The sequence below is a fragment of the Falco rusticolus genome, chromosome 4 (assembly GCF_015220075.1).
Source record: "Falco rusticolus isolate bFalRus1 chromosome 4, bFalRus1.pri, whole genome shotgun sequence".
Lineage (NCBI taxonomy): Eukaryota > Metazoa > Chordata > Aves > Falconiformes > Falconidae > Falco > Falco rusticolus.
This window is the reverse complement of record NC_051190.1, coordinates 3,892,635-3,917,973: the sequence shown is the minus strand read 5'-3', so window position 1 is coordinate 3,917,973 and position 25,339 is coordinate 3,892,635. Positions and strand designations below refer to the sequence as shown.

General features: G+C 45.4%; 1 protein-coding gene across 2 annotated transcripts in view; it reads left to right on the top strand.

The window, feature by feature from the left end:
- The first annotated feature begins 9,638 nt into the window (after nt 1-9,638).
- EFCC1 (EF-hand and coiled-coil domain containing 1) overlaps nt 9,639-25,339 on the top strand; it is a 59,403-nt gene continuing 43,702 nt past the window's right edge. For both annotated transcript variants that reach the window (XM_037386437.1, XM_037386436.1), the window contains exons 1-2: nt 9,639-10,355; nt 11,828-12,234. In XM_037386437.1, coding sequence (XP_037242334.1) covers nt 9,687-10,355; nt 11,828-12,234 — 1,076 coding nt within the window. In that variant the 5' untranslated portion in view covers nt 9,639-9,686. The remainder of the gene's footprint in view (nt 10,356-11,827; nt 12,235-25,339) is intronic.

Here is a 25,339-nt window from a genome sequence, read left to right as displayed (position 1 = left end):
TATTTTGTTGGATCCAGACAAAGTGTCTTACCAAGCCAAGGTCTGATACAAAGACCCAAGGCAAGAACAAACAGCAATTAAGCTGTTGCTCAGCATGAGACTGTGGAGTGAAGACTTAACAGAATACTGTAAAAGCAAACGTATACCCTTTAAAAAGTTGAACTGGTATTTATAAAATTAAAGGACCACCACTAAGCTTCACATCTATATGCTGGCAAACAGTAAGAATAAAGCACTTAGAATTGCCAGTATAACACTTCAATCAGCAGCTTTGCAAGCGCATTTTGTCTAACAAAAATATCAAGCTGATACTCAGAAGAGCAAAGTAATCAAAGAGAGCCATTGGGAAGACTGTCATGCAAAGACAAAATGTGAGACTGCACAGATTGCTTTAAAACCAACTCTCATAACCAAATATTTTAATTATGTTAGCACTGACTTTTTAGACATGATTTCTTAACAACCCAAGGTGTATTCAAAACAATATACCAAATTCTTTAAGTTCCTGTATTTCAATGCACAGGATTCAGTTAGACACAAGCCTAAATAAAATGTGCAAAATTCTTCAAGTAACTTAAAAATCCTTTTCTCCACAACGAAGATCAAAGGCATAAATTTCATTTTTTTTATCGTTAATAAAATGTAGTTGCCTTCAAATTATTATTTTATCATCTTAGTACTTGAAAAATAAAAGCTATAAGCCCAAGGAAACTGATATCTAGAGGAAAATAAAATACTCTTTAACGCACCAGCCTCTTACTATAAACATCACAAATTACTGCTGATCTGGGCTAGCAGAGTCAAGTTCTACCTTTGATATTTGTTCGATATCTGCATGTGCAGATAAGGCCTAGACAGCTGATAAAGCAATACACAACTACAGCATTATATATCTGAAAACATTTTCCTACCTTCTATATATGGCATTTTGGATTATGTAGTTTTATTATATTTTACCTTGGAACTAGATTCTGTAAATAAACTTTGCTACCACCCAAACACCACGAAATCCAGTTTTCTAGGTACGAGGTCATCTGGTAGAAGGAAGTACTCATGTGGTAGCAATGCTGCATTCTTGGAATAGCTCCCGATTCATCAACTTGGATTCTCTTTCCTCGAAAATCAGGGGATTGGGTATCTTCTGCTTTTGTCCTAGAAAGAATATTAAATTACTTGGAAGCTTTAATGTTGTCAAAAATGACACTTTCAGGGGGAATTAATACTCTCTGCAACAACAAAATGGTTAGAGGCATTCATTCCAGCATCCCAACAGAAAAATGATTGATTGAACACAGATGAGTGGTGAACATGAAACTCTCAACCCAGTGCCCAACCCTGCGGTTCTTACCCAGGTTTAACAACTGTAATGGTCCATAAAGTTCCTGGAACTGCCCCCTTCATCCTCGCTTCCTGCAGCGTGACAGCCAGTGATTGCAATTCCCAAGGCATATATGTCCTGTTACCCAGAGAACTTCCACAAAGCAGAGCTCCACACGGCTCAAGGGAAGGCTGCCTGTACCACAGCTGCTGCCTTATGCTAAAATAACAAGTTAAATATATATATATCTCACCTTTAAACGACCAAAAATCAGAAGTGGCCAAGTTGAGTATATATGCCAAAACCAACCTTTTTTTTCACTGTTAGGCAGTAGCTGAATAATAAGCACCAGCCAAGATCAGCACCTGGAGTACCTGTGGCTACCACGGAGCCAGCGGCCAGGAAGGACCTTCAGTTGCTAGTGACAGTCACCCCATGGCAAGGGGCACCCATGCCCCGTGGCCACTTGCTGCAGCGCTCTAGCCAGGAAAATTCAAATCAACTAACATCTCTTCTAACATCATTGCCTTAAGCCATTCAAGTCTCTGCCACATGAATTTATGAAGTAATAAAAGAAGGATTCTTCGGCATTGCAGTGTCAGGTGCTGACCTGTGGGCTGGGCAGGGATGGCTAGTGAGATGGTGAGTGTGCAGGCCACAGTGGGGCCACCCACCGGGCCCAACGACATGCCTTCAGGTGGGAGCAGCCCGCTGCGGCCCCCTGGCCCTGCCGCTCCACAGGCGCTCCCAGAGCCGGCTCTGCTCAGGTCTGCCATCTCTCCTCTGTCGTCTTCCTCCATCTCCTCTTCTTCCGCTGCCTCCGCATTCTTCTGCTTTTGCTTTGCCATCTTGACGTTCAGACAGCAGACTCAAAGGCTGTGGAACAGGACAGACAGCTTTATGTTAGTGCTGAAATGAAAATCCCTACTAGAACCAAAGCAGAAGCAAGGAAGGACAGTGTGAAGAGGTGGAAAAACTCCCATTTCAGGAATGATTTCCAAGCGCGTACACACAAACTCAGCGGCTGGGTGCTGGGGGACAAGCAGGACAAACCCCTCAGCAGGGCATCCATGCCTGCTGGCACTGGCCTGCCACATGCTTCACTCAGTGCAGGCCTTCCCTGCCGACACGCTTACACCTTGTGCTCTTTGTAAGTGTGTTTCTCCACGCCTATCTCCGTTTTCAAATAATGCAGGCAGGAGCCAGCCTCTCAGACGGCAGCCGTGGAGCCACATGCAGCCCAGTGCCGTGACACCGTGACACCATGTCACTGTGGCCAGGAGCTGGGCACGAGGCTGGTGCAGCACCCAGACAGGCCACGGCCACCGCCAAGCCGGGATGGCCACCCCTGCCCAGCACTGAGCACACCAGGGGCCACCGGGCTGCAGCCCCCACAACACCCGGCCACGTTAGCTCTGCACCTCTATGAAGCATTTGAATCTGAAAATTTAGTAAGTATTGCCACATAAACATAGAATTAACAACAACAACAAAAATGCAATTGCATTCCCTTTCAAACATTTGTGATATGATATTGTGAACATTTTTCCACTGTATAAATTTGTTGCCTTGAGCACAGTTGATATTTATGGTGGAGCGGGCAAAGGAGTGAGACAAGGATTGTCTACAGCGGTAGTATGTAATTAAATACGCATGCACCTAACAAATCAAGAAAATGTTCGCTTTCCAGTACTATGAAGAGCATGTCCATTCAAATGGCTCAGCAGAAATAAGAATAAACCAGATAGAAACAAATAGAGATATGTGTTTCGGAGACAGCACCGCAGGATTACGTACACACCGAACCCCTGAGCTGTAAACAGTAGTGCAGGCTCAGGCACTTCGGTTACCCACCAGCTCCCTTTTCAGACACTCAGATTCCCTACATTGTAACTAACATGCTGTATACACACAACTTACCTATCAACTTCCCTTTCCTTCGCAGCAAAACCATTACAGGATTAGTTCAACAATTACACACCAAACAAATACTTCTGTCTTCTTGCACAAACCACACATCCTATTTTTCATAAGAACAGCTCAGTATTGAAGCCCACTTCAGTCCATTTATTTTGACAGTATTTCACATAAGGGGGGTGAAAAGGGGTGGGGCGATTCATTGCACAGATTTTGGTTCTCTTTGTTTTCCCACATGATTATGTCACACAACCCATCATTAGGAGCTCAAGCTGACATGCCAACTGTCTGCACAAAAACCAGCTGAGCGGAAATTAAAATGCCAGTGGAATAGAACATGATTGTCATGAAACCCTTTCCTGATGGATAAAAGCTTCAACGTTGCAGCGAGTGTTCCATGAACACACAGTTCCCCTGTGCCGTTCCCACCTCTGCCTTCACGGAGGGGGGCTGCTAACTCTCTTTCAGACAAACACAGTGGGAGCACCTGTATTTTTCATACGAAACGGAAAAGCACATGAAAGCCCGCAAGGATCCAAATATTACAATGACTGAACAGCTTGGTGCTCCTTTCACACCCGCGCCAGATCAAGACCCAGATCCCAGACGCCAGCCTGCCGCTCCAGCCCCCAGATCACGCGTGCGGTAGTGTAAGAGTCGGTCTAAAGAGAATGATATTGTCTCAACATTGCTAACAGAGACCTGGAGATGGAATGTGGTCCTCATGGACACCGAGACCCAGTGACCCTGAAGGAGAACTGCATGGTACTATGTATTCTATGTCTATGAGTACTATATAGGAGTATATACATATCTACTCATAGGAGTACTATGCCGCTCCCTGATACCCGGCACTGGAAGGAACAACTACGATAAGGTCGCATAACAAATGTTGTGTTACAACGAACCAGAACATGTGTGATAACCTGGCTCAAGAAGGCAGAGACTGACAACAATCCATGGGCCAGAGGAGGAGCAACGTGTATTGCTTGGCATAAAAGAGGACTCCTTAGCAACCGAATTTCAGGAGATCTTCCCCACCAAGGATCATGACAATTGGAAGGACCGGCGGGACACTGCCTGGACCTGGAACCATAGGGACACCTTGGACCCGTGGTGGTAGCTATAATCCTCTTTCCTTTTTCTTTTTATTTTATCTTTTCTTCACTTTCTGTCTTTCTACCTATCACACGCCGCTTTACAGGCAGACAATAAAATTGTGCTGTTTGATTGAAGTATAACCCCCCGGTGTGGTCACCTTGATTTTTGCGCTTCGAGATCATAGTAAACGAACCATCACGAGTCCACTGAGTGGACCGCGACAGGTAGCTACACCTGCAGGGGACCTGACAAACGGGACTGCGTCCCAACGGCAACACTCTCATTGCAAGCACAGACATGAGGAGAGCAGCAGGAGCGAGACCCAGCTAACCGCCAGGACTGTGCCTTAGGCAGAGCGCGGGGGCATTCCCCACTCTTCCTGCTGAAGCGCTGAAAGGAGTTCAAGATTGATGAGCTCGACGGGAAAGACAGTCTGAAGATCTGCTTTGGTATGAAGAGTCCCGGCAGGCCGTGACCAGGCACACGCTCCCCGCTTGCTGGCAGAGCTCAAACCATCAGGCCAGAAACTCACCCTCGCAACTCCTTCGGGCAAAGGCTCGGTGCTGCAAATCCTCAGCAAAGCAGATAAAACCTCAGAATTACAAGGAGTAGGGGACACCCAGGTTCTTTGTGCTGTCGAACTACACAGCACTCTGTCCAGCATGCCTGCTGGGGGGAATGTATGCTAAGGTGTCCCACTCACTCATAAGGAAGCTGATTCTGATTTTCCAGGGGTTTCAGGTTCTAGATGTCACGGGAACAGCCAGACTGACGCAAAATGGGTCTCAACACCAAGGCTGAGGCTTCCATCACCCTCCTTGCATCTGCTCCTTAGAGTCACTGTACCTCCATTCCCTTACCTCTACACACAGGCTTAGTAATCTCTGATATTTACGAATATCCAGGAGAAAAAGTGCTCTGTAAAGGCTAAGTCTAAATAATACACACTTATCCAGAGAATCTACAGTCTAATTTACAGTAGAAATTAAGACAGCATCAGTGTTCTAGAAAGAAAATACTTTTCTGTGGTAATTTAGATACACACTCTTAACAGGAGTCAAAACCTTGCGGCAGAGGCTCAGATCACGCCTGCTCCCTACAGCCCGCACAGGACCTGCTGGCAAACAGCAGCCAGAGGAACAGAAAGCCAGCAGGAACATTGACTGAGGCACTGCCAGCCAAATTCTGCTCTCACTTATCCTATTGTGAATTTCCACTTTCCCCCCTCCATTTACTCCAAAGATTTGTTCATAAAACAGAAACATTTACCCCATGACCACCACTAAATAAAAGTTGAAAGCAGTAGATTTCTCTTTTCTAATTACTATAGAAGAGTTTTAAAACTATTCCAGATGCTGAATAGCTAAGAAATGTCAAATACAACACCTGGTTATTCAGAGAGTTGCAGCTGTTTCCTCTGCAGACTACATAACACATCGTTTCTTCCCTTTAAATAGTTTATGCCAAGAGAAAGGCCACAATCTAATTAGCAATACCATTCAGGATAAAAAACAAGTTGCACTTAGATAAGGTCTTTTGTTAATCCCACCGGTTTCCCAGCAGCTCTGAAGCAAGGGAGATTGCCAGTTCTTGTCCAGTTTTAACATAGATGTTTTCCTTACATTCAGAAGCTTACTAAGGTTCCCTATATCAATGAGCGAAACTCTTCCCTGTATCCACCCATACGCTCTTCACGTCACTAAACATGTAGAACATCTGCACAGTTTATCAGAAATACCTACACACTCACTGGATGTGTACGTCTAAAATCCTGTTTGTGTAAGTATTCAATGAAAACATGCTGCAGGCAGGAGCAGAATGACATGATAGATAGGGAGGAATGCTCAATTACAGTGAGACAGAGAAGGAAAACTGTAACACAGAGCTGTCCCAATACACTGGACCTAACAAACAAAAAGACAACGCCCAACGTTTCTGGAGTTACAAGTAACTTCAAGAACGTGCCAAGAACAATGCTGCACCACTAACATTATTTTAACTCTCTCTGAAGTTCCTTCTGAAAGCAACTCTTGCAGAAAAAACAGTTTTTAAAGGATCAGTAATATCACAACATGACTTCGTTGGGAAGGGTTTGGAAGACAATTTTTCGGTCCTTAGCACTACATTTTCACTTTTTTCACTTTTCTTCTTGATAGCAGAAAGTCTGGTAGGAATAATTTTTTTATTATTATTATTTTTATTTTTTTTACTGTAATGAAGTGATCTTTCCCGCAAGACGAGCATCTTCCACAGTCCTGCAGTCCTGGCCGCCTCTGTGTACTAAACAACAACCCACCGCACAAATGAGACCAGACTACCAATACCCTGGAGCATCAGACATAAACACAAACTGTGCTGATCCTCGGTCCTGCAACACATATGAACCCTGAAATAAAATCTATTTAACTTGAGCTCAAGCTGGTTTTTTCTATAGTTTACATGTCTTAACTAATCCCATGGCTACCTAATAAATTTAAAACATTATTCCATCAATGATGTTGGCAAACAAGCTTGAGTTTGATCGTGGCACCTTTTAACATCTTAAAATAAAAATATCCAGTTAAGTAATTTCAAAAGCAGTATTTTAATATACTTCTAATTTCCAGCTATTACCACAGCACTGTAGAAAGAGCCACTCTGTTCAGATCCTGCCTTCACATCAGCTCTTTCTGCAGCTGGGACTCCATTAAGATACTTTTCATGCTGCCACTGGGTGCACTGAATGCACTACCAGAACTGGGAACAACTTAGCAAAGAAAAATTCCTTGAATACTTAACTAAAATGCTGCCATCTCCCTGAGTAGGTTTAGAGAGTAAGTCGAGGACCTGGCAAACCTTGTCTGCGTAAAGAGTAAAATCTTAGTCTTGCTGTAGTTGGGAGTAAATACGGGAGGCATAATTACACTGTGACCGGCTTTTCTGTACCTCTGATATCAGGAGCACCACACTGGAAAAAAACACAAATGTTAACAGTGGAGCAACCCGGTTCAGTTTTAAAGAAAAGCAGGCTGCAAAAGGGAAGTTTACTTCTACCAAATGCAACCTCTTTGTCACAGAGAGGCTGAAGTGACATTAAAGTTTTCCCTGGTCCAACTGTTTTCACAGTTGTCTGGTGTTTAACTTGGGTCAGGTGGCTGGGTTTTAAGAAAACATGATGCAAAACCCAACTGCCCAACAGTTGGAGCTTCTCCTGAAGAATCAAACAAAATTCAGCAGCCAAAGGCTATTTTGCTACAATCAAGTATCCGCTTTCTTTCAGAGATGAGACTTTGGTGGATATGAATTGACATAATTTCTGATACTCTCATTTCCCCGTCACGGGGATAACAGAGAAAGCCAAAGATTTGTTATGCCATTGATATCCTTTGTCCTTTCAAACCAGAAGCCCAACAGATGGGCAATGAGGAATTTGATAGAGGCCCTAATGCCCCCCAGTACGGCTAACGATGCCTCTCTTCCATCCAGAGACATCACCAAGAAACCCAACTGGGAACCGTAGGTGCTAAAGTACAATTTACGCTGACAGGTTTATAGCCTGGTAAAGATTCTGGCAGCCTTTAAATCAATTATTTCCACTTGATAAATATTTTTACAATTGAAACTAGCCAGACCAAAACACATTTAGATTGTTGCATTGTCTAACTCCAGGGCCTCTAGGCTTTAGTTGGTCTTTGGGGTCGGTGGGTTTGATGCGTGTGGATAACAGATGTGGGTTTACATAGTATCTGCTAAAAACATTCAAGGTTTATGTTACTGCCTTTCTGGTCTCTCTTTGGTGCTGCATTACAGGGACATTTTGACCCTAAGTAAATTTCTTGCATTAATAATGTTATCAGACTAAGAAAAGCTGAAGTTTTATAGGTGTATACAGCTATGAGGGCAAATAAGGAATATATACGCATCCACTTCATCCAGTCACGCCTCAAGTCAATCAAAACCAAAAGTTACAAGTTTTGTATCGCTTCAAACAAGAGGAAAATGGGAGAATCACTCTTCAAAGGTACAAGAATACATCAGAAAAACCCACTCAAAAAGCCTTTAGGTAAGTCCGTGGGATGGACAGCTTTCTAACAACCGCAGGGGTACCAAACGCTACAGTTTTGGGTAACAGCCACACAGCAGATCGCTGGTGGGTAACGCTCAGCCCTTGGGAACAGGAAGGCTGATCCTGTGGAGCATCGAGCACCCTGGGGGACCTGCACCTTGTAGCGTAAAACCCAAAGGAGATGTTCAGCCAGCCAGCCTTGACGCTGCCACCTACCACAGGAACAATCAGAAATCTGACTTTTGGTAAAGAGGAAGGTCAACAGTCTTCCAGAGGATGTTTTTTCTTGATGTGCAGCGCACAGCAGCCAGTCGACGTTCCCATGCAACTGTGGTAAGCAGAAGCAGCACCCTGAGCACACCCGCCGTCCTTACCGTGCCCCGAACGCCCTCGGGTGGGACCCCCGCCCCCTGCCCAAGAGCACCGTTTGCACCCAGCGCTGAGCACCCACCTCTGCCCCCCGCCCAGCCTGCCGGCCGGGCCCCGCAGCGCGCCCCCACCGCCCTGCCCGCCGCTGGTCACCCCCCAGCTCGGCCACCCCAGCCAGGCCTCGGGCACGGCCGGTGCCGCGGTCGCCCCTGGCCCGTCCCGCCGGCGGAGGAGCCCGGCTGGTGCCGCTCCCTGACCGCGGCTGCGGCCCGCGCCCGGGGAGGTACGGGCCCTGCCCGGGGGGGGGGGTCGGACCCTGCCGGTACGGGCCCTGCGGGGGGGGTACGGACCCTGCCTGGGGGGCTACGGGCCCTGCCCGGGGGGCTACGGGCCCTGCCCCGGGGGGTACGGGCCCGGCCCGGCGGGGGGGTACGGGCTCTGCCCGGCGGGGGGGTACGGGCTCTGCCCGGCATTCACTCATCCCTCTCACAGGCAACAGCTGAAGCAATCCATGCGGACACCGGGCAGGCACCAGCCGCCGGGGTGGGAGGGCCCGTCCCGGGCGGGCAGAAGGACCGACTCTGGTGCCCGTTCGTTTCGTCGGTTCAGCGGGACCCCTCGCTCCTCCGCCAGCGCAGCCACGGCGGGGCGGCCGGCGCTGCTCGCCTCACGGGGGAGGCGGAGATAACCGGGTCCCGAGTGGGCAACGAGCCTGGAGCCCGGGCCGGCCGGGGCCCCTGCGCTGACAGGCGGAGGGGAGCGGGCGGCACCTGCCCTCTGGGCCGCACGCACCGGCCCCGGCCCCGGGGAGGGCAGAGCCCGCCGGGGGGGAGCCCCGGTCCCGCCCCGCCCCGCCGCGGGGGCCGGGCTGCGAGGCGAGGCGGGGGCCGCCCCGGGGCAGGACGGCCGGGCGGCGCGGCGGGGCCGGCGGGCGCGATGGAGCCGCCTGAGGGCTGGGACCCGTACGGGCGGCCGGCCCGGCGGACGCAGTGGCTGGTGAGCGCCCTGGCCTACCACTACGGGCTGGACCGCGGCGTGGAGAACGAGATCGTGGTGCTGGCCACCGGCCTGGACCAGTACCTGCAGGAGATCTTCCACCACCTGGACTGCGCCGGCGCCGGCCGCATCCCCGGCGAGGACTTCCGGACGCTGTGCCAGGTGCTGGGGCTGGAGGAGGCGGCGGCGGCCGAGCCCGAGGAGTGCGCGGGGCTGTGGGACGGGCTCTCGGCCGAGCTCACCTTCCGACAGTTCCACGCCCGCCTCTGCGGCTACTTCAGCACCCAGGCGGGCAGCGCCGCGCCGCGCCTGCCGCTGGGCCGGGAGAGCGAGCACATCGAGCGGCAGATCCGGCTGCGCAGCCCCCGCCGCCGCCGCCGGGACCCGGCGGTTCCCGGCGCGGCGGGGCGGCCCGGCGGCGGGGGGCAGGCGGCGGGGCGGCGGCCGGCGGGGCCCTGCCCGCCCGAGTGCTACGAGGAGGTGGTGGCGCTGGAGCGGGCCGAGGACCGCATCGCCAAGCTGGAGGAGGAGAACGGCAGCCTGCGGGAGCTGGTGGAGGACATGCGGGCCGCCCTGCAGAGCAGCGACGCCCGCTGCCTGGCGCTGCAGGTGAGTGCCGGCACGCTCGGCTGCCTGGGGGGGGGATCCTGAGAACCCCTAGTGCCCCCGCCGCGGGCAGGGACCCCCCCGGGGCAGGCTGCCCCCAGCCCCGTCCCGCCTGGCCTCGGGGGCAGCCCCTGTGCCCGGCCAGCCCCGCGCCCCCTCACCGGGCAGAGCTGCCCCGCAGCAGCCCAGCCCATCTTCCCTCCTTCAGCCTGCAGCCGCTCCCCCGTGTCCCACCGCTGCGTGCCCATGTAACCCCCCCAGCTTTCCTCTGCCCTGCCCCGGGCCGGTCCCCAGGGCAGCAGCCCGCAGCCCCGCTTCCACCTTTGGCAGCAACATCTTTAGCAAAGTCTGGTTACACAGAGAGACTTCAAGGAGGGATGTACTTTCACCAGTGTGACATTCTATGTATCAGGGATGCGCTGAAAACCACCCTGCTAAAATTGTGGAAGATATCCATTTAACAAACCTGAGCGTACAACTGCTGCTGGTCAGTTATGTGACAGTTACACCTTGCTGGGGGATGGGGGGGGGGGGGGGCAAAGTAAGAAGGAACTTTTGGGTTCTTACCTGCACAAGCATGTGCAGTGACTCAGCCATAGATGCCTGAGATCTTTGCCTCAGGAACAGAAGTGTGTTTTCTTCAGAGCACGGTCATGGGGGTTCAGAGTTGGAGGCAGATCTGCAAACAGTCCCTGGCTCCTCCATTAGTTCTGGGGCAGGTTTCTGTTCCTGCTGTATCAGCTCAAGCAAGACACATACACGTACCTAAACAGCAGTTAAATTACTCTGGCATGAAATAGCCTAGAAGGGGCAAAGCACTGAAGGGCAGAGCTCACTTGCTGTTCCGGCAGGTCAGCCCTGGCTAGATTTAACACTAACACAGCACCCGCAGGACTCTGCTCCACGTGTGATGCTGCCATTTGCATTAGCTAGCTGTCCACCTTCACAGCATCCAGTGTGGCAGGTGAAAGCCACTTGTACCATTGCCATTTGAAAAGCGAAAGGATGTCAGAAGCAAACACAAAGTTGCCAAAGGCCCCAGAATGAATCAGAAGAGCAAAGAGCTCCAGAACTCCACCGCCTGCTCTCTATTCACTTCTACTGAACACAACTTAAAAAACATAACTGGAAGTATTTTCTTTTTTTCAGAATACTAGTTGCTTTTTGACGACAGACTATAGCAGTGACATTAAAGCTGTACAAAAACTTTTGCAATAACTTGATTTTCCACTTCAATGGGTAGTTTTAAAATTAAATTTATAGATAACCAATTTAAAAACTCCTTTCCAGCGGTTGTTTTCTTGTCTCTGTATTTCACAAAGGTAACTTGTCACTGATCAGCTAGCTATAGGTCATTAAAAAAACCTCCAGTGAGACACAATCCATCCATTTTCACTCTTGATGTGAGTGTTTTACTTGCCAGTTGTTTTAAAACACATTAATTTCTCCCTGCTTTCTGCTCCTGTTCATTATAGGTAGGACTGCGGAAAAGCCATGCTAACCATAAGGACGAGGGGACCTGTTTTGTAGGGAGTAAGAGACCATTAACACAGAACAACTCCCAGACCAAGTGCCTTCAAAGTGTCCTGAAGGAAGTGGAACTCATCCGGAGCTCCAGGGATGGGCAAATTGAAGAAGCAATTAGGTTCAATCAAGAGTTAGAAAGAGAGCTGAAGAGCTCTCAGGAAGCTCTGGTCAGTCTGGAGGATTGCAACCGTAACCTGAAGAGGGAACAAGCAGAAATGAGGAAGAAGGTTGAAGAGGCGAGGCACGCCGTCCTGAACAGCCTCGGCAAAGTGAAGGAGCTAGAAGTGAAAGCTAACGAAGTGCCACATCTGCAAATATACATTCAGCAGCTAGAATCGGAACTGCAGCACTATAGGTAAGTTTGAGTCCATCAAAAAATGCCAATAAAATCACAATGTTGGAACGCAAGTTAGCTTGAAAAATCACTGATGGTAGCTTATTAAACGTTTCCAAATACATCTTCTAAAATATAGCCAAGAGGGAAACTAGAAGCTGTTTATCAATTTTCTTGGGAGGGATCCATGACAGAACCGGGCGCGTTCAGCAGAAGGTTGCCCAAAATCAGGGCGCTGACCTACAGAGAGCTGAATTAGTCCTCAGACGTACAGCAATAGGACTCAACGGAGTAACACTTCAAGTAAGCCTCAAAAGTAATTGATGACTGTCCTGCAGAATCCGCTTCCAACACACTTATTTTTTCACCTTAACCAGCTAATATCAGTGCAGTCATTTCCTGCTAGTTAGGTCGCACATACAAAGCCAGCGGTAATCAGATGGCTGACACGCCGTTTCTTATAAAACCTCTTCAGCTTGTCATACGCATTGGAGTAAAACACACAAGGCCAACTTCTGGCCAGCAGTTTTAACTCTGCGGTGACTTTATTGCTTCCTCACTCACAGAATATGTAATACTCCAGAAGAGAAAAGTTAAACCACTTTCCTAAAACCACACCATAATGTGGTGGGAGTCTCAAACAAAAATGAGATCATCCAACTAAAACCCACTTTTGTAATAGCATAAATAGTTTCCAAAAGTCAGAAAGCTGGTCACAAATTTAATAGCTCACTGCTTTTGTTGTTTTTTATCTCAGACAGAACTTGGACTCATTGATGGTTATTAAGTGCTAGGCATTTCTTTGCAAGTTTCAAATGGACCTATGGAATAAAATCCTGTTTATATTTTTACTGACCCAAATTATACTTTTTTCCTAACTACTAAATCTAATATTTTAATACATTGTCTATTCTGAACTCCTTGTCTCTTCCTAAACTTATACTTCCTCTGTTTGCTTATAAGAAGAGTTCATAGTGAGTTATTTGTAGCATCTTTGCTATTGTACTGTTTTATGAAGTGAGGAAATTCTAAAAATAATAATTTTATCCAGTGTCTTTCTATAAGCATTGTGTATATTAATACCCGTGTGGCTGCAGAAGATAAAAGCATTTATTTAAACATCTATAGGAATTTAAAAACACTGTGAGGGCACATAATGTTTGAGGTGACTGTCGTTTACAGGGATATCTGGATGAATGATACAATTCTTAGTGGCAAGAGAGATCATGCTACTTGTCTAGTCTATCAGGTTCTCCCTGGCATGAGCAAAGACTTAAGATGAGTTCTTGTCCTGCAGAATTTTTTTCCAGATTATGGTGGAGGATAAAAGTTGCCTTTAAACAGGTAGGGAGGAACTAGTTAAAGACAATAAGAAATGTCAGCTGGGCCTTGCAGAGCAGGAACTTTTATGGGTTACATCAAAACAAACAGCGTGAGCTTAAAGATGTAAATTATATGTTCTTTGTAAGATAAACTTCATCTATAATATTTATTTTAAAATTGCATGCTCATTTTTAAGGGGATTGTAACGCTCAGGAACGATGCTAGACCGACTGTTTGAAAACTATACTCCTTTTTTAGCCCTGCGGCCCATTTAGCACAGGACCAGGCCAGCTTCCACGTGCAAGACCCTTTAACGGATCTTAATTCTATGTTAGCCATAAAGCACTTCTGTCTCCCTTGTCCATGTAATGCAGCCCTTGGCTTGAACAGTTGAACAGCAGAGCCACTTAACGATGATTGTGACTTGCATGCCTGTGGTCCTGTTCCACGGCTCTGCAGTATGTGGAATACCGTAATTCCACACACTCCATAGTGTGGCGCAGAGATGCCCAAATTGCCAGAAAATAGGTAACTGAAGCAGTGCAGAGCTCTGGGTTACTGTGATGAAAGAACTGAACGCTGGCAGGGCTAGCTCTGCGCTCTGCAGCCATCGGCAGCACGGCTTGTCCCACTTGCTTGACTTGCTTCCACTTGTGCTAGAGATGGCAGAAACTCCTGCTCATGGAGAATCATCTCCTGTGGTGCAGAAGTCCAAAACCCATGGGCGTAGCTTGGGTGAGGCGCTAGGAGCGCACATGGAGGGGAAGCTGATGAGTTGGCCAAAGCACAGAGATTGAGGGACAGCTGCTACCTCCTGCAGATTTCCAGTCTGTCAACTGGCAACTGTATTACTTGCAATGTTATTTAAGTCAGTATGTATTACGCTGGGTGCGTGTCTTAGGTTTTGGTCCCCTCTCTCCACCATTTCTACTGTCGTTAATTTTTTAGTCCCTGTCAATTTTGCGGGTCAGCTCAGATACTTTAAAGGTAAACTTCAAGAAATTCCTTTCTGAAAAACATGAGTTAAATTCATTTCAGAGGGAAAAGATGTCACAAGAAATTGTATATGTATCATTGCTATTATATATTTTTTAAATTGCATAATTTACAATGTCAGTATACAGAAAAGTTTAGGAAGTTATGCAGGTCCGATTTTTTTATGCAGTGCTGCCTGGAGAGTTATTCTCATTTTGTACAGTTACACTTGATTTCGTTTTCCCAGGTATAAGACTTTTCATTTGTAACTGATCAACTTTTCCATTTTTGGACTACTCTTCCAGTTTCTCAAGATGATATTGGGACTAACCTCCAAATTGCTGTCTTTCCCTCCCAGCCTGGTGTCAATTGCACACATGTAATTTCTCTTTCAAAAGCTGGAAGCCTAAATGAACATACTGGCTAGGTCCCAGGACAGATTCTCGTGACCTCCACCTGGTAAACTGTCTTTATCTGAGAGCAAATCGTTAACAGCTATTCCCTGAACTCCTATTTTTCCCCATAAGTTTTGCTCCAGCTCAAGGAACATCCATGTATGCTAATATAGTCTATGATTTATAACTATTGTTTATAAGAATGCCACACCTAAAGATGTTACTACAATGAAGGTGTCACATCTACAGCTTCTTTTTATCCATTCAACCATTTTCTCTGTCGGAAAAGGAAATTAGATTGGTTTGACATGAATTGTTCCTGCCAAATATAAGTTGGCTGTGTTTTCTATACTACATTGTAGGTGGCTCAGAAATTGATTACTTAATAAAGTTTACAGATTCTTTTTCTCTTCAATAGCACTGAAGGAAGTAACAGAATTTAACAACCTTTTTTGATCCTGGTGTACCAAATAAAAAGAAAGGTCATTTAGGATTGAACTAGACTTCATAATGGAGATGTTCACAGAGGTTTTATGTTGCTGTGTTAGCCAGCAGCACAGTAATTACGTAGGTCAGTGGAAGGGGTCATAAAATACTAAAAATGCTTCCCATGTGCATGGTCTGTCTCCCAAATTACTTAATTATCCATCAGCATTTATATGTGTGAATGAGAAGGAATCCTTTTTTACACGGAACGCAGACAGTATTGTTTCCTCCCCTCATAATCTTTTATAAATATGAAGATGGAGTCTTCTAGCATAATTTCCTCCATTGTTTCTTTCATAAAGTCACCAGTGTTAATTTTTCTAAAAAATTACAGTTTCGGTTATCCTATGTCAGAAATAGTTCAATTTTTCTTTTAGGAGACAGTGTCCTGATCTTTTCAGTAATTTCTCAGGTTATCATTTACTCCCTAAAAATATAACAAGATGGACCAAACAGATCCAAATCAATAATCCAAGAACAGGAGAGGAATATGGAAATATTCCTAACTCGTAAAGAATCAGCTCCTTTAAGTGAAGAAAGAAAAGCCCTAGGAAGGAAACACTAATCCACAAAAGGAGGTGTACATAGTAGGTTATTTCTAATTGGAATGATAATGCATGTTTTATATTTAGACATGTTAGAACTGTTCTATTTTTAAAAAATAGACATTAAATAAAGAAAATCTGGACAACTTTCTGCTTGACTTCTGTCATCAATACCAGCTACTTGCTGGTTGTAAGGTGAAGTGCATCTTGGCAATTTATTTCAGACGGCACGAAGTTTGGATGGAGGCGGCGGGTGTGCATGTGCTGGACCACACAAAAGGCTCGATCGAGCTGCAGGCGATAGGTACGTCCTTGGGCAGGAGCGAGGACAGGCAGGGAGCAGTGACTGATGGCAGGCAGTGAGAGCTGTGACAGGCAGGGGACTGAGCTCATGGAGAGCAAAATAAAATGTTACTTTGCAGAGTTATCTCTAAGAGCACTCAAGCAGTTGTTCTAGGTGAACCGAGGTGATGTCATTTTATTTTCTAATTCTGCTTGTACCTGATACTTTCTTCCACTTAAGGATGTGAGAAGTTATATATTACATAGAAGTCTGTGGAAAAAAACCCACAGAACTTAAAGTTTTTTAAGAACTTAACAGAAGCAGGTGAGCATGTTACCATCATACAAAGCTTAGACTACTTGCATGTCTTGCCATAGAAGAATGATAAGTGAAGTGAGCAAATCGGGTTACTACTTATTCGAAACACTAAAGGAACATTCTGGTTTCACAGGAAGGGATAATGGAAGGTATTGTTACATATGGTAGAAAGAACTATAGAGAGAAATTTAAATACGTTAATTTGATATTGAAGAAAGCATAGAGCATCTCTTCCTATGGAAGAGCTAAAATGCAAGAAGAATCTTTTAGTTCTTTTTAGCATTAATAATACTTGCTTCCCATAATAATAGCAAAACCTTTACTTAAATCTATTCAAATTAATGCTAGTGCCTTTATCCAGAAGGAAGCTTGTGCTTGGGTGCTAATTCTGACATTGGAAATGTATCCAGTTCTCTGGCCTTACTCAGTGCAGGGCTCTTAGTTACACGGTGTTTATTCTTGGGAGGCTTTCCCTGGTTTCTCGCTAAATCCTCTTTTTCATCTGGCTTGCCTTATGTGCTGTGCTGGGAGTAAATCACTGTGAGCACAATAGCAGTGCCACACACACAGACCCAGTCCCTGGGCTGGACGTGCTTTCGCCGTGTCCCAGGGATCCTCCCAAGCTTTGCTGAGGCACCATTTGTTGAACCCGCCGTGGCTGTCACGTAGCAGCCCCCACTGCACGTACCTTCCTGGGGACGGAGAGATTAAAGCGCACTGCAAGCCCTGCCGTAGTCAGCAGTAACAAAAAGATAGTCCAAGCCAAAGGAGTAGGTTTTGTCATCTCATACACACTATCTGGCACAGGCAGCTGCCTCTTAAAGCTGTCTCCTCCTGCCCTTCTCTGTGTAATTTGAATCATGCTGACCCCCTCCTATACTGGAGAGGTTATTTTTCTCACCTGAAGGTGTGCAGTCACTTTTTCTGCTGAATTAGTGCCTAGAAATTCAGCCAGCAGCTTGGTGGACCCCATGCCTCCCTGGCAAGCTGCATCACACCTCTCCAGCTTTATCGTCTTCCCCCAAGAAAACAGACACCTTTTGCTGCCCAAACTTTCTAGGTGATGCAACATATATACCTTGTCTTATGCCAGCAAAAGCTGAAGATTAATTTCATACACAAAGATAAATTAAAGAAAAAAACTGCTCCCCCACCCCTTTCAAATAATTTCCGAAGACTGGGCTCCCTGTCGGAGGCTACACCACTGAAAGCATGCCTCTAGAACAAAGTCACTCACTCACCCTCATTGCAAAAGCCAAAATCAAACAGAATTGGTCCCAGCTGGTAGGGGGCCCTCAGCTGCACCCCTCCGGATCACCTGGGTGAGCTCCTGTGCAGCTCCTTCCTGTATCGCATATTAGCAGTGTGTTACCTTCTGCCATAAAGGCTGCCCGGGTACCTGCCGGATGGGCCTCCCTCACCGACCGTGGGGCATCGCTGCCGTCTGCTAGTGCTGTGCTCAATTTATAGACCTTAGAATTGCATTAACCTTGGTGATACCCATCGAAGAGATCCTGACCCTTCAGCTCCCGCTGCGTGTAGATACAAGCACAGCAAACTCCACGCATTGTGGGTATCCTGGGAATGGAGTTACCAGCTTAAGACAGGGATCTCTGCATCTGTCTTGACCTAGAAGCCAACTAACATCAGTCTAGGAGGGCTGCATAAAAAGAACAATTATTATTAGCAATAAAAACGCATCCATAAGCCAAGAGTTTGTAGCCTCCTGTCCCAAAGTGTTACAGCTCATTATGAACCTGGCTGGCAAATGTTGCCCGTGCAGTCACACACTCTTGATTTATTTCTTAAGCACGCCTCTCATTTACTCCTTCAGCAAGCCTGACAAGTCTGTAGCCCCTGCTGCTCAGGGGATGCCTGCTGGAGCACCCAGCTTCTCCCGCCTGGCTGGAAGGTCCCTGTATGACCAGGTGCCCCCCGCGCTCCGCTGGGGCACCCTGCCACCAGACCTGCTGCATTCATTGGCAGCGTTCCTTTGCTTGTAGGAGTAACGGGAACATAACAGGGCAATAAGTCTACTGAATGGAAGTTTACCAAACCTCCCTAATAGATGCTTCAAAAAAACAGCCGTATTGTAAAAATTTGCTTTTTCTTCAGGTCAGTTTTGTAAGTCAAAGCAGCAATACATAACCTCAAAGTTTAATAGCAGTCATACGCAACCTATGGCTTAAACTTGGGGCTTCTGTGTTTACCTCCCTGAATGTCAAAGATATTGACAAAACCCTGAAGTAGAAACACAGGGGTGAGACCCTGAGAGGACCAGGGTATTGACAAGCCAGGCACTAAACACACCTTTTGTATGAAGTTTGCATCGACTCCACCGAGCCCCTCCAGAGATAAAATTAAAACAAATCAACCAAGCGGGTTTAGCACAGGTCATTTTTGCTGTCGATTCACATAAGTTACTTGGAAAACCCAGACACTGCTGACCATCTGCACTCGGGCACAAGCAGAGAATTCTGCACTCTTTTAAGCTTCTTATTCTGCTGGAGGCATTAAAGGGGAATACATTTTTCTTTCCTTCATAAAACTTGAAAATTACTTAATGAAAATGAGGAGAGAAGTTCTACTAAAGCAGTAAGAAGTGATTATTTACTCTTTGCTCCTCATCTCACTTTCCTTCAGGGTACAAAATAGACAAGGTACTTTGTAAGATAGATGCTGACAACCCAAGTTATCCAACAGATTCAAGTGATTTGTTCTGCTAAAAATAGTCTGCTCTCAGAATACGGACAGATTAACGGTCTACAGGGGAGGATACCTTCTCTCTTGAGCGTATCCCCAAAGCAACAGTGATGTGACAAGATGAGTGAAGTCACCCTAGAATAGTTCAAGGGAAATTTGTGTATGTTATGCTTAAAAAACAAAACTCAACAAAAATCCTTTTAATTTATGCACTAGGAGGAAAAAAAAAAAAAAAAAAAAAGAGCATGGAATCTAGACATGCTAGAGGGAGCTGCCCACGCAGACCTGCCCTTCAATTTGCAAGAAATATGTTCCATTTCAGCAGCTTGCTTCAACCAGTTGTCTAACAGTTAGTCATCCCGAGAGAGAAATTAATGTAGCCTCTTAATAGGTGCACAGGCAATCATTCTATTGAATCATTTATTTAAATTCTCAAAAAGCTTTTTTTATGTAGTGTAAATACTAAATTATCTGGACACCTGGGAAAACATCTAGAAAGTAAAATCAATTGACTCTGTGACTTCGCTGGGAACTTGCCATAACACAAACCAGCCAAATTTAGTTCTTAAACCCCATCCCTTAGGATAGCACAGGCAAGATCACAAGATTTTAAATACCGTCACGTTACTTAGGACACTGCCAGGGATACTCACAGAGGTAGATAGTCAATCTGTATTTAAAACTGCCTAGACTCTAAGCGGGGGTGGGGGGGAGAGGATGAGCTAGTAGGTGTCGCTGATGTTAGGAAATACAATATAGGCAATTTCTGTATTTTCAATGACACAAGACAATTATTTAGCAGTACTGCAAATATTTGCGGGAGTTTGTTCTGTTTACTCATCTTCTCACCGTAGTCAGAATTCTGGCTGAATCGCTGGCCATGTTTACTGTACTGTTCTCCTCCTTCCTTCTCCAGTACTTTTTTTCAACTTTATCAGGATCTCATCTGCCTGCTCAGCAGAATGATTAAAATCCAGACTGATACTTGCCTCTCTAGCACTTGGCTTAGAGTATTCTCTTTGCGATGCTCAGCATATTTTCCTATATTTGCCAGATTTGCCTGCCAACGTGAATCCCAACTATTCATAACTATAGCCACTGAAACAACCTAAGAAAAAACACAGTCACAACTGCCCTTAAACTAGACAAAGAAAAGAAAAAATAAAACTTTGACTAAATGCATCTGATCTTAAAGCTTCAAGTTCTGAGATAATCCCAAACTGGGAACACAGAGACTGAGATTTTTTGTGGGGGCTGGGGAGAGGAGAAGGACAGGAACATCAGCTGGACAGAGTGTTTGCTTCAGTCCGTTATAAAGAAGAGATATTTTCACAATTCCAGATGTAGAACCTACCTGTGTGCTCAAGTCAAGCACCTAAAAGTTGTAAGATATATCAACAGGCTGGCTTTGGTTGTTACTTACAGAGATCATTCTTTATCTATGAAAAAAGGAGGGGGGTTGTACAGTTTTATAGCTTTTCATAATGCCCATCTGAAAATCTGACGAATTCTGACAGTGTCCTTAAAGGATCACAAAGTTGCTGCTCAACTTTAAAAGACTGACAATGTATGAAAAGCATGGAATGAAGCTGGGTCACTACTGCAGATACCTGTATCGCAGGATGCTGACTGCGTCCTATTCACTGATGCCATTTCACATAGGAACATACTTTATAAAAAAAAGTGGTTGGACAAAAAATGTCAAATGTAAGCTCTGAGCATGATACATCTTCAGAAATTTACTTCTGTATAACAATTAGCTTCAGCCTTCATAGCATCCTGCTTAAAACCACTTGAAAAATAAGGCGTAGAAGCTGTGACTGACCGTGTGTTGCAGTCCCTCCTTGTTTGTGGAAAAAAATGTTCTTTGAAGGGTGCCTGAGCTTCAAGCGCTAATTGCCATCACATCACACACCATCCATTTCAAGAAAAGAGGTGCCAAGTGGTAGGAATCAGGTTACAGTGGAAAGACCCCAAACCTTGCAATAAATCTACAGAATAAAATCAGGCCCTGTGCTTTGTTCTGTGAAGAGTCTCTTTTCAGAGCAGAACGTTTCAGGGAAGGGTCACGATGTCACATTAATCATAACACCGAGAAATCTGGCATTCACGAGCACATCTGCTCTGCTTTTATTCTCTGTACTTGACCCCCTTGCATGTCCTTGGTGTTAGTTCACATAACTTAAAAGTATTTGGAACTGCATATAGTGGGGTCAGCCGAGTTTAAAGCAGAACATTGTCAGGCTGAAGTTGAACTCCGAGGAAAGTATTTTCACACTGGAGCTGGTAGGTCTCCATAGCACTCTGCTTAGCAGAAGATTACACAATATAAGCAATCAAAGCAAAGCCAATGCTTATGAATACTGCACAAAAGTAGGTTATGCTACCCATTTCTGTGTCAGCAAATAGCCAAGGGTGGGATTTCCAACAGTATATGTGCACCTGTATTTAGTAAAAAAACAGTATACGTTACACCTGTATTTTGTGGTGCATCAGCGTGCTGACTCCCCGTGAGCCCGCTCTAGAGCTCCTGCATGGGCACAACGTCCTGAGCATCCCACATCCCCGTGCTGCAGAGCTGCACAGCACAAACCCGCTCTTTGGAATTCATTCCAGTGATTTTATACCCCACAACACAAGCACGCCCTTGAAAGCACAGATCTCGGATATTCTTTACTGCAGAACAGTCAAGGGGGCTGTTTATAGCTGTTTAATTCGGTGGCCTGACAGATCTGGCACGAACGGGGTAAACAGATGGACCACTCACTTACAGAGACTGCTCTGATTTAATATAGATCCAGGCAAAGTACTCAGGCTGAACAGTTCATCCTCCAAAAATATAGTTTGGAAACAGTTTAAACTAGTTGCATATTTAGGTTACATCAGGCAAAATTCCACATAGACAAAAATAAAAGGAAAAGCAGAAATATTGTGGTCCTTTATTTGGACATTTTCTTGCTGGGATGTTTTGATTTTTCCTATCTGAATGACATTAAATCACTACAGCTAAATTCAATTTCAAAATACCATTTTAAGACATGAAAAAATAAATGAAACCCACATGGAATACTTCATTTTATGTTGAAGAGGCAGCTTCCTTAGATGCAAAACATATTTTTCCTCGGATTCCTAATTCAACCAAACAAAAACAAAGAAAAAAGGAAACATTTGAACTGCTATAAGCAAAAGTCAGGAGAGAAGCTGGTCCTTAGCCTGAAAGATCTGTATTTCCATTCATGATCATACATAGCTCTGCTTAATTTCCAATCCTATCCACAGTCCCCAGGACAATTCTTTTAGGAGAGGAAAAAGAACAACAACAAAAAAACCCCAAAAGGATGCTCTTAGCTGACATGGTTGGAAAGCCGGTATGTCTGTGCTGCTGGAGCCCTGCCCGTGGTGTGCCTGGTTTTGCAGGAGAAGACTTCTGGCTGTGAAATATTACCGCCACTGGTACGATATTCCCGGGTGAAGGCGCTGACTTGGAATGAAAGACCTTTTCAGTGTAGCCAGGGGGTTGGCATCTTTCAGAAAAGTTATGATTGATCTCTATACACTAGAATTATATACTGAGTCTCTTCTTGTGCTGTCAATCTTACGCTTGCTGCTTTTCTCCCTCTCCTGTTGTTACCCACCTTTGCTCTCTTTGGTTTGGGGTTTTTTGTTCATCATGATCTACGGTTTCCAAATGGTGCTTCGAATACATTTTAAAAGAGGAAACTTTAAAAAACATTTATTTAAAGCTTTTTGGGTAAATATTATGCACTATGTGAACAATGTAAGCTCAGAATTCACATCAAATAATCATGATTAAACGTCTAAAATCCTGAGAGCTCTGAAGTGTATAGACCTGTACTTTGTATAAATCAGAGAAACTATCAATCCCTAAGGCCTGGCACTTGTTGTGAAGCCCCAAAAATAATTTATACTTAAATTGCAGTTCTCCAGCGTTATCAGTTATGGCTCTGCTTCTGCAAACAGCACTGTCTTGTATCAAACAAATCTTTTCTTCTATTTAGGATACAGGTTACTGATAATCTAAATTACCTCTCTATTAAACAATGTTCTTTTTAGAACGGAAGATTATTAATGCTGGAAAGGTAGCAATTATTTCTTCCCCTTCCAAGAAGTGAGCTTTTCTGTGGCAGGCTCCCATGGATTAGGCTAAATTAACGGAGTTCTGTTGTGGGAGCGAGCATGACGCATGGTACCGAAGTCACCGGGAAGTGACTGATGCTTCACTGCCTCACGTGCTCCAGTCAAAACTTTTAATTCTATTAATCTGCATCCACCTGTCATTATATAGACGAAACAAACAGAAAATAACCCCTAAGCAAAGCCATGGCTCCCTAGGCAGAGCCCCCCCAGAACCTCCTGCCGGCCCCTGGAGCTGCTCCGGCAATTTCTTCCCGTCACACAGGTCTAAAGAAAAGGCCACGGTGGGCAGGAGCGGGGAAAGAAAGAGCAGTTCTGCTCATTACTGTGAAAAAGGAGCTGTCAAAGCGTCACCTTCCTTCAGCCTTCCTCCCTCGCCAGCCTGTTTTTTGACCCAGGGAATGGAAGTGTAAATCAAGCATCCAGGACGAGCGATGGGCCCGCGGGGTCTGCACAAAGCAGAACGAGAGGCTGTTGGGAGGCAGCAGGCGATGCTCAGCTGCTGGTTTCCTGGATTTCGTTAGGACAGAGGCTGGTGCTTGAACAGCCATGGTGAAGGACAGATGCCCTGCCTTCTCCATCTCTAAACACAGCCCGTAGGGTCCCTGCATGCATAAAATTAACTGTAACCCGAGGGTGTATATCTGTGGTCAAAGGGAACAGGATCAGCAGGACCACCAGTGCAAGGAAGATCCGAACTGTCATTGGTCAGGCTGCAGAAAGGGTCAGAGCACGGGTTCAAAGCAAAGTTTTAACTCTGGCCACAAGAATGGGTGATTTTAATTAAGTTCTGTGTTGGAGGGAGAATGGTACAAGCGCTCGTGATAGGCGAGATGGATGTGAACTGGGAGAGCTGTTGAAATACAGACAGAAAACGGTGTGTAGTGTATTGTTTTTAAAAGCAGGCTTATGAATTATCCATCAATTCAGCACACAGAGGCCCAAGTTCACTTTTAGGTGTTTATTATTTTTTGTGAAGTTAAGCAAACCAATGCTTCTGAACATTTCTTCTGTGTTTTAACCAAGCTTAAAATAAAGCAACTTTTCAAAGACAAAAGTCCTCCCAGGACCCTGGGAACATATGCTGCTTTGCCATGTTTACAAAAATGCTAGATTTTTTCCATCACTTTATAGATCAAACTAAAACGACGATTTGGCCTAGAATATAATACCCAAAGTACCAGGTCAGAGGTGAGTGCTGCAGAACAGGTGTAAAGGAGTTTGTGCCTTAGGTTGTGTATCCTGATGTTTAAAGGGCTTCCCCTCCACCTTCAATTAAACAAATACATACTGCACGTATTGTTAATGTACTTAGTGGATGACATCCATAATAGATTTTTATATTAAGAAAAAAAAAAAAGTATCCTGTCATATATTAAAACCCATGATGAATCAAGATGTTTCTATCTCATTAAAAACACTGCAGGAGAGATGATTGTTCAAAGGCAAGTCTAAATTAACCCTGGAATCAAACACGGCAAAGTTTTACCTCAGTAATTTGATTCATATCTCAACTGGAAGTGCAACTGTATCACAAAGCTCGGATTCAGATCAGAATATCCAGTCTTGGGGGGGAGCTGGGTACCTAACTTCAGTTTTATTCTGATCCTAACCATGACTAGTAGCCTGCCTTGGTTAGTGCGTGAAAACTTTTTTTTGTTTGGTCTGTGTTTTAGTTGGAGAAATATGCTTTATATCACATGGTAAGGAAAGCTACGTTAATGTGATTATCATTTGATTTTTAGATAAAATAATAATGAAAAGATTTTTTAAAAATACCAATTACTCCGCATGTTAAGAACCAGGATCAGCTGTGAAGAACTGCAGAATGATCTAGGATACTGAGTGATGGGATGGTGGCAGGTGACACTTACCATCTTAGTGAGAACTGATGTGCTTGGGGGCAAGGGGGGAACAAAAAAACCAACCAGCCCCAAACAACA